General features: G+C 45.4%; 1 protein-coding gene across 1 annotated transcript in view; it reads left to right on the top strand.

Annotated features, from left to right (window-relative positions):
* Nucleotides 1-12,666, top strand: part of Ros1 (ROS proto-oncogene 1, receptor tyrosine kinase) — a 145,184-nt gene that overhangs the window by 125,924 nt on the left and 6,594 nt on the right. The window contains exon 43 of the mRNA XM_023714195.1: nt 11,922-12,085. Coding sequence (XP_023569963.1) covers nt 11,922-12,085 — 164 coding nt within the window. The remainder of the gene's footprint in view (nt 1-11,921; nt 12,086-12,666) is intronic.

Raw genomic sequence — 12,666 nt, 5'->3', positions numbered from 1 at the left:
CCAATTTGTTCTGTGTTAGTGTCCTCTGCACTTGTTATGGGTGGGCTTGGGTTCTGAGGTTGCATTTTGTTCCTTCTTGTCATTTTGCCTAGCACTGTCTTCTGACCTTTGTTGTAGATCTTTGTTGTAGTTATAACCTTCGCACGTAGTGAAGTTCAGGTGCAGGTCTACAAAGTTTGGATTTATCCAGCTTTGCCTAGCTTGGGTCTGGCTGCTGTGTCAGCTCCTTCCTACTGCTCCCTTTAGGGTGAGCCTGTTGTGCTCCTCTGGCAAGATTTTTTGCTCCTGGACTAGCTGGGTGGTTCAATCCTCTACATTCTCTGCAGGGATTGCAGCTGCAGGATTTCACCCCAGGCCTTTATGCCAGGCCTGAGCTGAGACTGGAGGGGACAAGGTGGAGTAGGAGTGAGAGGCAGCTCTCCCACACACTCACTGGGTCTGGCCTAGGACTGGGTCTGGGGGTACCCAGAATGCGGCGGAAGTTCCTACTTGGTGGGCGGGGTGGGGGAGGTGCTGCGGAGTGGTGGGGTCCATCCCAAGGGGGTGGACGAGGGTCTCACCCACACTGGGCCTGGTCTGGGACCAGTAGTAGGTCCTGCTAGCGCAGGGTAGCCGGAAGCTCTCCACAAACTCACCAGACCTGGGCTAGGACTGGGTCTGTAGTGGATTTCTTGACATATAACAGCAAACCCTGAGAAGGCTCAGCTCACCTGCGCTGTATGAGATGGACAGCTCAAGCCTTACTATATCTCTATAGACAAAATTTGCTGGATCCAGTAGAAGGTATCTTAAAGTAATCTAGCGTGTTTGCTATAGATTTACCTGTACGACTTCCTGGGGTTTGGTAACTTCTAGGAAAGAACAAATTTTCTGAGAAATTAGAACATGTATAATCAAAGCATGAGCATTTGAACTAATAAGTAAATTTATAAACTTTTGAGGTATAACAATGGTAACTCACTAGCTCTTAGAGTCCCTTATTTATGGAGTCTGACAGTTTGTTATAAGTCCCTCTAGCTTTAATTAAGAGGTCACACCTGTATTTACTATCAACATGAAATACCTGAGTTATCAAAAATCAACCAGACGAACTTCCACACTTCTCATGAAATATATAGTATTCAGTCAGATTAAACCAATGTTCCATTCAGTGTTTTAGACATGGCCTCCATTGTAAGCAAGGGGCACTGCCAAGGGATTTTTTTCTCTTAACACTGAGGATGAATTTTATGTCACAAATACAAGGCCTGGCTCTATTTATAGGCCCAAAGCTATTGGGCACTGTGTAGCCAGTGTCTTTAGAACTTTATGCTGACAGAATTTTATCTCTTCTTGGGGATCTGTTTTAACTAGTGAAATACTTTTTTAAGTCTTATATATGCACAACCATATATATTACATTTGTAAAACATCAGTCTCAGCATCATTTTCATTAGTAAACAACCTGAATATATATTGCACTATCTCAGTTACAGCTAAAGCAGGATGTTTCTTAATGTCTATTTCTATTGAGGTACGATGACTGGAAGGAGGGTCAGGGTTGGAGAAAGACAAAGAGACCTGTGCCAATGGCCAGCAATAGGCTGGGTTTTCCTCTAGTCATGATTACTCAGGACTCCTCCGTGGAGATAGCAGGTAGAGATAACAGCCTGGCCAGAGGGAGGAGGCAGGCCCAGGGCCCTTCAGTCCTGCTGGACCACCTGGGAAGCTGAGTCTGAGCTTTGCAGGCTGCACCTCAGAGTGTAGTCTCACCTCCAGTAGTTGCTTTGGCAGGCAGGGCGTGGCTTGTGGGCCTCTTCAGGCAGTCCCTCTCATGCTGGCCTGGCTTCTGACAGCAGTAGCAGATCAACCTCATTGCCACTGAGATCTTCTTGGAGCCCAGAGAATCAGCCTTAGGGTCTGTTTTGAGGCTGCAAGATAGGCAGCCATTTTTTTTTTTTTTTTTTTTTATCTCTTTGCTTTCTCTCCCTGGTTTTCTCCCAATCTTGATTATAGGACACTAATAAGCAGTTTTTACTGAAGTATCAAGTAAGTTGTCTGGAGCAAAATCTATCTTTTGTAACTGCTTTTCTAATATCTGGAGCTGACTGCATAATGAATTTATATGTAAGAATAATCTGTCCCTCTATTAAACATTCTAAGAAAGCTGAGGGGTGTTCATCTTTCTCCTGGTAAATAGCTGAAATTTAAAATAGCTAGAAGGCTTGGTTCTAGTTCTTAGACCTTCAAGAATACACACTTGAAAGAAAATGTCTTTCTTAGTTTCCTGCCTGGCTATTAGGCCAGCAGGGGTCTGAAAGCTTGGGCTCCAGTGGGAAAAGGTAGTTCCACTGGCTGTCTATCTCTTGGCTCTTTATAACAATATGATATTTATCTCAAAATGTAATAGCTTGTAATGCTGCCTTTTACTAGAAGTCAAAGCTTGGTTTAAGATTACCATTACATCTCTCCAATCTAGTTTATAAGTCTGAATAAATCTAAAGACATCAATGTACTTGTCAAGATCATCTAAAGATTTTTTAAGATCTGACTTTTTCTGTTTTAGGTCACAGAGAAGAAGGTGCATGAACTCTGGAAGTTCTAAATTGCCTGTTTACTTCTTTAAAGGATATCATCCTTGAGGAACTTGCATAAACTTATCTAAGGATGGGTGTAGCCTTGTAGAGGGCTGGAGTACAGTTGGTCTAGAAGCTCTATCCTCTAGAAAAGCAAATGGGGAAACCTTACTTTCAGTAATGGTGGGCAAGGCTGTAATTAAGGCCATCTTGTCCTTAGGCTCTGAAGGTTAGGGAAGAGCAGCCCTAGGCTCCAGGATAGTGAATGCCTTAGGCACTTGAGCTGCCTGGCTCTCCTGTCGCTCACATTTATATTTCTTTTCTTTTTTTCCCCAAAATTTTATTGATAAACAGCAATGAGACAGTTTCAAATCAAATCGGAAGTACAGTTTCAACAAATAACACACTGCATATATTCTTCTTAGTGGTTAATTGCTGTACAAGATGCAGACTTGAGATCCTATTTACAAACACCATTAGAACAAATCATTCTATTCATTAAAAGAATGTAACTATATATCTATCCTAACCACTTTGAATACACAGTAACAAAACGGACATTCATCTGTATAGCCCTTTTTTTCTAAGTTCCGTTATTTGAATATTATAGGTGTGTAAACTCAGCAAAATATTCTAAAAGAGTCCAGTAGCCCATAATAGCATTGGGTCTTCTGTTTAACTGGCAGTGTCAGAAATTATTGACCTGAGTCCCCCACAGTTCAACATAACAACATGGCTTTACTTCCTATATTTCATCTTCATACTTTTCTACTGGATAGATAAGACCAAGGTAAAGCAGGACCTGTGCAATAAGAGTTGTAGCTTTTTCACATTTATATTTCAAAACTAGATAACAATGATTTTCTTAATGCAAACAAAATCTGAACATAAAACTTTTTTTTTTTTTTACCATTTTGCATTTTACAGTATCTTTCTAGTTGTAAAACAGTGTCATAATTGATACTTCCTTCTGCATTTCATTTTGGCTCTAGGGTGTACATAGGCCATGCACACATGCATAGAAATGTTAAATAGCTCTTTTTTAGTATGTATGGATCAAACGTCTTCCAATGCATAATGATGCATACTGAAGGAGTAAGAGACTTTGACTGTGAGATTCCCATAATCTGGAATGCAAAAAGAGAGAGCTCTGAACATCCCCACCTTACCTCTGATTGATTCCCCCCCAAGGTGTTCCCTGAGTAGGCCACTCCAGAGCATGTGGATGCTTTTGGGGAGAAGGGAGACAAGAGCTGACCAGTATGTCCACCCTCAAACTGGCACGTGATTTTTGTCTCCTGAACCGTGTGAACAATGCACTTACTCTTACTGAATATTTGTAAATATGTTACAGTTGGTGTGGTGACAGTAATGTCTACAGAAGAAAGTATAACTATTGTATAAAAAGGCTCATTGGAAACAGAGCACTTTCCTGCTGTACTGTAAAAGAGACCATCTTTGGAGGTAGATAAAAGAGACAATTGACTGGAGGAACTTTGCCCTGGGCTCTACAGCAAAGAAATCTCCAAGACACTTGTGTTCTTCCATCTAGTCACAGGGCAGCCTTTCCTAGAAGGACTAGGCTATATTAAGTCTTTGGAGCTCACAAGTAAAACTTATATTTAAGGCTGACAAAAATCTTACTCTTAGTTAACATGTAACTCACAGATGTAAATCATTCCCCTGATAGCCACTGTAAAATGTAAACTATTGCAAGCTGCCTCAGCCTAATTTCTGGAGTGGCTCATTAAAGGGTTCTACTGAAAAGCTCACGTAGAATTCCTAGTCTACTAGAAGAAAGAGAAAAAACTATAATAGGTGAGTGGAGATCTTTCAGTGGTCAAGAGGCAGTTTTCACCAAACACCTTTAGGTATCCGCCAGAGAGTAACTCTGGCCATGCCACCTCAGATGTTCTCAGTTTCTGTTGGCCCACATAACCAGAGCTCAGTCTCCAGAAAGGAATCCTCCTGTGTCTCTGGTCAACATTCCATCAGCCATAGGCTTCAGTGGGCATTCACCAAAGTATGGTTGGGGAAACCTGTCCTCTGCTTCAAAGAGTGGCAGCTGCTTTAGGAGCATTTACTAGCTGGCAGAGTAACCACTGTTTGTCCAAGTTCTACAAGGGATAATTAACAGCCTGAAGAAGATTACCTAGCACTTTAAAGGTTTTAAAGTTCATAACTTAGCTCTTTTTTATGTTAGGGAAGGGTCTACAAGGTGTTCGGGGTCTTACTACTAGATTGGACTCATAGTGATCCTCTTGTTTGCAGCCTCCCAAGAGTTGGATTGAAGGTGCACACCACCACACCCAGTCTCAATTACCATCTCAGCACGCCCTGGGGACAGGGCCAGCATGGCCATAACTTAGCTCTTATGCACCTAAATGATATCTGGACCTAGGAGAAAAAGTTAGAGATCCTTCCCTCCCACTAAATGTGTTTTGGTCCCATAAGTGTGCTGCTTTTGGAGATAGCTCCTTCTGATGTTACCCAGAAATCAGTTTTCTCCACTATTTCTCAGGTTTAGTCTCCTGAAGGAGTCCTGCCCAGAACACTAAGCCAGGATGTGGCTTTTGTATGTGTCCTTCTGGATGGGCATAGTCCTCTTTGTCTCATCTGACCCAGAGATGGAGTATGTATCCTTTTTTTTTAAAGTGACTTCCCTGTCACTTTAATTTCAGTGTTAACAAATGCTCATTTACTAAGGGCTTCACTTAGTTGGGAAAGTCTATATTGTTCTCCTATTTTTACATACCTCTATAAAGGAAAGTACAAAGAGGTGGGGAAAATAGGAGTAAGGTCAAAGAAAGGAAACTGAAACAGAGCAGGCTTGATATTCCCTCTAGTATGTAGAAGGGGATCAGAACCAGTCTATCCCAGTGAAACCTGTCCTCTGAGTCTTTAAGAATGGTTGCCGACCTGATATCATTTAGTTGGCAAAAGGAGTCCTGTGTTTCATATATAGGCATGTAGATTTTTAAAATCTGAGCTAGATTTAAAAGTTCCATTTTACAGAAGATTACATTAAGTCCACTAGGAAGCTTACAAACGTTACTGTTTCTAGTGCTGGTGTCTAAAATCAAGCTAGGAATACCACAGTACATTTAGCAACTAGTTCAAACACAACATATAGAAGTACACAACAGTCATAAAATGTCTCATTAAAGAAATATCATAACCTTATAAAATTTCCATATTTTAACTTAGATTTATCAATAACATTTTGTCAAACATTTTAACAGAACCATATGAGGCAAAGCATAAGCAATTTTAACAGAACTATATGAGACAAAGCTGTATGAGGCAAAGCATGAACAATTATGAGCAGTGGCAAAGACATATCAACATTTGAAGCATAAAAGTTTGCTACCTAAGCAAGTCCCAATCCAGAATCTCTGAAAGAACAGCTAACTCATACTTCTGTCCAGTGATCTCGGTAGGAACCTCCAAATGACACAGGGAGAAAAACTGATGTAGGGTGGATGGCCTCTAAATGATACAGGGGATCAGATGAAACTCATGACCTGAAAGTTTCCTGGGATGGGTTTGTGTTCTCTAAAACCGAAGAATGAATTTTAGGAAGAAAGGGAGGTTAAGAGTAGAATATATTTATTGGGGGAAAGAAAGTTCCTGTTTGAGAGAGGGACAGAAGGGGGGCCCGAGTGGGTTGTCCCCAGGTACAGCATTTTGAAGAGTACGATTTATTTATCCTTTTGGTAAATGAATTTTAATAAATATAAGTTGCGTGTTTTATTTGGGGAGATTTGATTTGGATAATATATTAATTTGCATTTTAAAGATTCTAGTAAAGGGGACTATATTAAAGTGGGATTGCTTCTTTTGATACGGGATACCAACTGACGGGAACCACGTCAATGAGTATTATGCAAGTTGTGATCTATTTGGAAAGTCAACACAAAATATCTACTAGTCACTCTATCAAGGTGATTGTGGCCACTATCGAATTCTAGTGACTCCAGAACAGTGAGCGATTTCAGTCTAATTACAAAAGTGGCCAGGTACTTGTGCTGGGTGCCGAGCGCTCTCGAGCGCCACCTCGGCAGAAGCCTCATCTCTAGAGTCTTGCCTGAGAGGTGCTTTACCTTGGAGGATTCTAAGGGAACCAGTGTGAGCTCTGTCGACACACAAGGCCTCCTATGCAGCGTTTGGGTCACAGCAGTCTCTGAGGGCGGCGGTATCCTGGTCTGTGTCCCGAGTGCAGAGCCCCCTGGAGCTGTGGGCTAAGCTGCCACACGGACAAGGGCAGAGGGAGAGCGCCGTGTGGGCTGTACCCCGGGGGCGCCCGAGAGGATTATTCAGCCTGGAGCCAGCCAAAGGTGATTAAGAGCTGGGCTCTTGGCTCAGTGCTCTACCTGTGAGAGCTAGAAGAGGATGCAGATTGCTACTTGTTTCGGATCCAGCTTTTATAGTCTCTGGGATGTTTTCAGGGAAATCAAATGTGATTATGCCTGACCAAGTTTGGTAACAGTGTCTAAAAAATAATTCATGAGCCTTCCGGGGGAAGAAGAGGAAAATCTATGAGTAAGAAATGGGAAATTATACAACATTTGAATCTTTCCACCTAGGGCTTGGGGTGGGGGGACCTAGCATATCTAACCATGAAACGCAGTTTAACTGGAGAGCCACCTGAACAGTCCTGCATCCCTTACTCATCCGTCAAAGCTCAGCAGATTCCTGCAGAATTCCAACCGTGAAAATTTTTCCTTCTGCTTTTCCGATTCATCTGGTTCATCCCCTGCCCTCAGAGGAAGAAATATGCCTCCTTATAATTGGACAGCATTTTTGGAAGGGCCCCTCAGGAGTAGATTATTGAATCTTGACTGATAGCGTTCGACTATTTGTTTGAGGAAGATGAAGGCAGATAATAAATTGCTGTATTGTGGAGCAGAAAAAGAAATGTTGAATTTTGCTGTATCCTAAGGTATCCACAAATGCAGCTAGGAAGAGGAGGAAGAAGTGCTGGGCAGTTACTCTTGATTAGGAGCAGAGAAAGATGATCTGTCTAGTTTTGTCTTTTATTTTATATTCTTGAGACAGGGTCTTGCTATGCAGTTTGGGCTGCCCTTGTGCTCACTTTTGTAGCCCCCAGGCTGATCTTGAACTCATAGTAATCCTCCTGTCTGAACCTCCCAAGTGCTGGGATTACAGGCGTGCAATACCACACCCGGTTCCTCTAGTTTTGTCTTGACTAGTTCATCAGTTGAGTACATTATTGCTCTCATTTTTGTGAAAATGTGGCTTGCTTGAGATCAAAATTTTCTTTTTGGCATTTGGAAAATCCCCTGAACACCCTTGCTAACGGTGAGCAGTGTTTCCAGCTCTGTGGTACTGCAGGGCCAGCTAGGGTTCTCCAGGTTGCTGCAAGCAAGGAAAACAAGCTGTGCTGTGAGGGGAGGTCCAGCCGTGCCACCCCATCTGGCCAGGCCTTAAGTTGTCACGGAGCAGATTAACTCCTCTCCTCAAGGACACAGAGAGCAGAGCTCCACCTGAAGCAGCTCCAAGATCACAGGCCAGCTTAGGGGCTGACAGCCCGCCCGGAGCCCGGCTGTGCCTCTTTTCACCGCTGCAGTGCTCAGCACCTGGCCGCTCCCAGGTCAGGAGCTGTGAATCTGTGCTGTGCTCAGCTATCCATGGGATTAGAGTTCAGAGCGTTCCTGCCCCTCCCCTAGGCTCAGGCATACAGGGAAAGCCCACCGCACACCTCTGCGGTGCTGGGAAGCAGAGGATCAGAGAGTGTGCACAGTCCAAAGGTATGCCTTGGGCTCTGAGACAGATGCGGTGAGTGCAGCCAGGAGGAGGCTGTTCAGGTGTCCGAGGCCCACGGGCTTATTCTCACTCAAAGAGGTGTAATGCCAAGTGGGTCCCCAGATTTGGGTGGAACCAGGAAGAGAATTTATGGAATTTGCAGATTATGTGCTTTGTTAGGGCCTAATACTGAACACAGTCAGTGAGCCCTTGATGTTCTGGAAGAAAGCAAGATGGCGGCAGAGAGGAGCAGAGCACTCCCAGACGAGCTGAGGACTTTGAGCTGAGTACCTAGCCAAAGGGGGCTCTTCAAGAAGAATAGTATTTTTAAGGATCATTAAATTCTTAAAGGCATTTTAATTCTTCTATCACCAGCTTATTGTCTGAGAGCACAAATTGTCCCCTAGGCTTAGGTGTACAGAGGACAGATTAGAAGACAGTCTGAGATTTGAGAGTGTGGTGAGCAGGGGAGAGCCCGGTGTGTGGGAAGGCTGGGTGGCCCTGAGGATGGCAGCCCTTCTCCTCCTGCTTCTGTCCATCCTCCCTTCCTCCCTCTCTTCTTTCTTTTCTTTTCACTCCTTCTAAGCAATCATATTAAATATATTGAATCTTTTGTAGAATTAAGAAAATTATAAATAAGTAAAAACTTCATGACTGAAATATGTCAAGCCTTGGGAAACTTTTTGTCTATATCATAGCAATATCTTTGAGTCATCTTTATGCTCAGAGACTGCTTCCTGTGAAAATTCATAATTCCTTACTCCATCCTTTTACCTCTCAGGATGACCCTTCTTCACCAAGCTTTGGGTTTAACTGTTGGTTTAAGTTCTGTGACATGGTGCCGGTTGCAATATCTTATCTCAGAGTCTAATGCCCTTTCATTAATCTGTATGCTGTCTTTGTTTCTAAACACAGGTTATAGGGAAATACATAATAGATTAGGTTATTCTTTATTTCTCAGCTATGATTTGAACATTTTAAAAGTAGAGCCAAGTTTGGCATTCTGCTGAGACTGTCAGTTCCTTGTAACACAGAAAGCCATCAGATAAATATAGCCCAACATTCAGTTTTCTGGGCTTACCCTGAGGTGCTGGTCAAAGAACGGAATAAACAGAAGTAGAGTTTTATACCACATGGGAGATGGGAGGTTGCACTGTGGTTCCTAACGTAGATGTTAGGCCTTTTAAGTTCGGCATGCAGGCTGGCTTCTGTGTCACCATCCCGTGCTTGTGCGCAGCCGTGCTCCCGCTCTGCAGCACTGAGTCCAGTCCAGCGTCGCATCTCAGCTGGGCTTCCCTCAGGGCTCACAGCTGGCTCCTCGTGGCCACCGTCCAGCTGTCAGCAGTAGCAATCCTCTAGGACTGCAAGGAGCTTGGGACCTTCCACAGCTCCCCAGGGCAGCATCCGAGAGCCCTGCTGCTGCCCTGGTCCGTGTGACCTGTGTGTGCTTGCCTTCCTCTTCTGAGCCATCTCATTCTCTCCCTCAAGGACTGACCTTCTGGCTTCATCTCAGATACTAAGATGTGTCAAGGCTTTTGCAAATTTAGGACTTCACACGTGCTTCTCCCCCTGCCAGGGAGCTCCCTACCTTCTGCCCACACCCATCCCCGTGACGGGCATCTTACCTTCCTATGACACTCTTGGGTTTAAGTGTCACCTGCTCACAAGGACCTCTGCAAGCAGCTTCCTAAAGTGTTCTATGGCTCTGAACTCAAGGTTATTCTCTTTAGCATTAAAAAAAATGCTTAATGTAACTTGAATTAGGTATTTTCTGTTGACACAGTAGTGCTAATATTCTTAAACATTTGCATTTGTGTTTATTTATCAGTTCCTTTCTCTGGCCCCCAGTGTGTTCCATAGCTCCAGAAAATAAAGCCAATCCCTGGCCATTTTAGTAAGTTAGTAGACCTGAAGACAGACTTGCTGTCTGGAAGCCTTCAGCTCCTTGCCAGTGTTAAAGGGCTGTTCCTGTGGTTGAGTCAGCAAAGAACACAATTTTGTATACAGACAGTCTAAGCCAAAGCTCCAGGAAAGCACAGCAAAGAGTCATGTAGGCAGGAGTGGCAGAGTGCGATGTTGGTGCCTGAGTCCTCAGCCTCCTGGCAGGCTCCAGGTAGTGCAGGTGGGCAACCACGGAGGCCATGGGCCGTGCCCCTGGCTTCCAGCTCAGGAGGATGGCTGGGAGGTCGCTGAGCAGGGGATCCCGCCCCGACATGAGGACCCTTGGCATTGTTAAGGGGCTGGATTGCGTGCCCAGATGGAGAAGGCCTGGCCTACGCTGCCAGACTTCCTCTGAGCTCCCGGGAGGTGTGAACGTTTTGTTAAGAGCTGGAGATTCTGAAGGAAACATCTTGTGGATTGCAACAGAGATCGGCTTGGCGGGCCTCGGTCTGCAGTATGCTTAGGGCATGGTAGAGCTGCAGAGAAGCTCCACTGGAGAGACACCAGGGAGGACCATGAGGGGGAAGGGCAGAGGAGCAGTGAGAGCTCCTGGGCACTGAGGGCAGCTCGAGGGGACCAGCCTCAGGTCACCAAGCTCCAAGGCACGGTGGGCTCAGAGCCTCTGTGCCTGTGCTGCTGGCACTGCCTCCTGCGGCCAGTGTTCTTGCACCACCTTGGAAAGGAGGCAGAGGGAGCAGGGGTGGCCTAGAAATAAGACACTAGTTAGCAGCCAGAGCAGCACGACCCTTGCCAGAGAGACTGCTTAGAGCACGAGCCCGGGCTGGGTTCTAAGCTGCGCTGCACAGAACAAAATCACGCCCGCTCTTCCACGAGGTGGGAGCTCTGGACAAGAACTGACTATAGCCCACAGGGCAGGAGAGCTGAGCGAGCGTCCCTGGCACCACTCGCTGCAGGGCCAGGAAGCACTCTGTCTGCGCTGCCCCCGAGTGCTGCCCAGTGAGGGGTGCGGCAGGGACGTTTGTCAGACAACCCTGCAGGAGAAGGGAGGTCAGCCTAGCAGCTGTGGACACAGGCACGGGCTAGCGTCACCCTCAGGATGAGGAGGGAGAGTTCTGGCTCAGTTCTGCTTTTGGTGCTGCCGCAAAGGGCCGCATGGAGCAACTCTTAGCTTCTGTTTGTTTTTGTTTTATGGCTGGTTAGGCCCACCTTAAGGGCGGGTCTGGTTCAGCATGTGGTGCTGGGGATCGAACCGTGGTCCCCTGCGCCTGAGTTTGCCCCAGCAGGTGTTTTAGCCAGCTGAGCTATCCTGCCAGTCCCAGCTTTTGTTATATCTCTCCCTTCCTCTTCATCTGTATTTAAAATGTATGTCTTCATGTCTTCAAGTCACAGCTGTCTTTGTATGTAAGGTCTTAAGTCTGCTTCTTCAACAGTGTTTATAGCTTTCATGATGTGCGGGGTAGGAATTTCCAACTATCCATTTACGTAGATTAAAAACTGTTGATATGTCAGCTTTTCCAAAGAAAGGCATTACCTATGAAGGGGAGTAACGCTGCAACTCAAATGAAGAAGGCATTTGTTCCTTTTGTGTATATGAATTTTGCAAAATAGATAATAACTCCAGTTCCATTTCTAAAATGACCTCACCCGAGTTATTGGTCATTGTATCCAGCTGTCATTCTCTTTTCTGTCTTCATCCAGGTGGAATTTAATGGCTCAGTGCTGGGCTCAGGACCCGGACCAACGGCCTGCTTTCCGTAAGATCCAAACCCAGCTGCAGCTGTTCCGAAATTTTACCCTAAATGACATTTCTCAGTACAGAGGTGATGCAGGTGCCCATGAGGTCATAAATGAAGGCTTTGAAGGTAAAATTAATTTCTTGGCTTTTCTAGCCTCTTCCCAGTGTGAATTAAACAGTGTTACAGTGGGATGCGCATACAAGGTGATACAGAGGTCATCTTAACTGTGTTGTACTCTTCCCTGAAAAGGAAGTTATATGTTCTAATATACACAGTATTTTCAAGAAGAGAATCTGTGCCCCTCGAATTAGAATCTACAGTAGTGAGGGGCAGAACTTGGGTGGCAGGCAGTGCTGCCCCTTCCCGCCTCCCCCCAGCGGGGACCTCCCGTGCAGAGTGGGGGTAGCTGCGGGTATCTTCCTCGCTGGACTCTGAGGGCTTCTTTCTGGCTGTGTTCCACTCTGCCCTGGAATTCCTGAGCTGTCCTATGCCCTGCCTGCTTCAGTCAGGCAACCATTCTAGTTTCTGTAATGAACACCCCTGGACTGTATGTTTTTCTCCAAAATATGTATTGTTGGTGTATGTGTGAGGATGAGGGGCTCACAGAGGATGACGCTGGCGGGGGAAGGAGACACAAAGCGTGCCGCGGCCCTGGCGGGGAGCAGTGTCGCGAGATCGAGGCCCCCGCGGGGAGCAGTGTCGCGAGA

This window comes from Octodon degus, unplaced genomic scaffold (genome assembly GCF_000260255.1).
Source record: "Octodon degus isolate 3935 unplaced genomic scaffold, OctDeg1.0 scaffold00034, whole genome shotgun sequence".
Taxonomy (NCBI): domain Eukaryota; kingdom Metazoa; phylum Chordata; class Mammalia; order Rodentia; family Octodontidae; genus Octodon; species Octodon degus.
The sequence above is the reverse complement of the archived record's forward strand: the minus strand, read 5'-3'. Positions and strand labels throughout refer to the sequence as shown.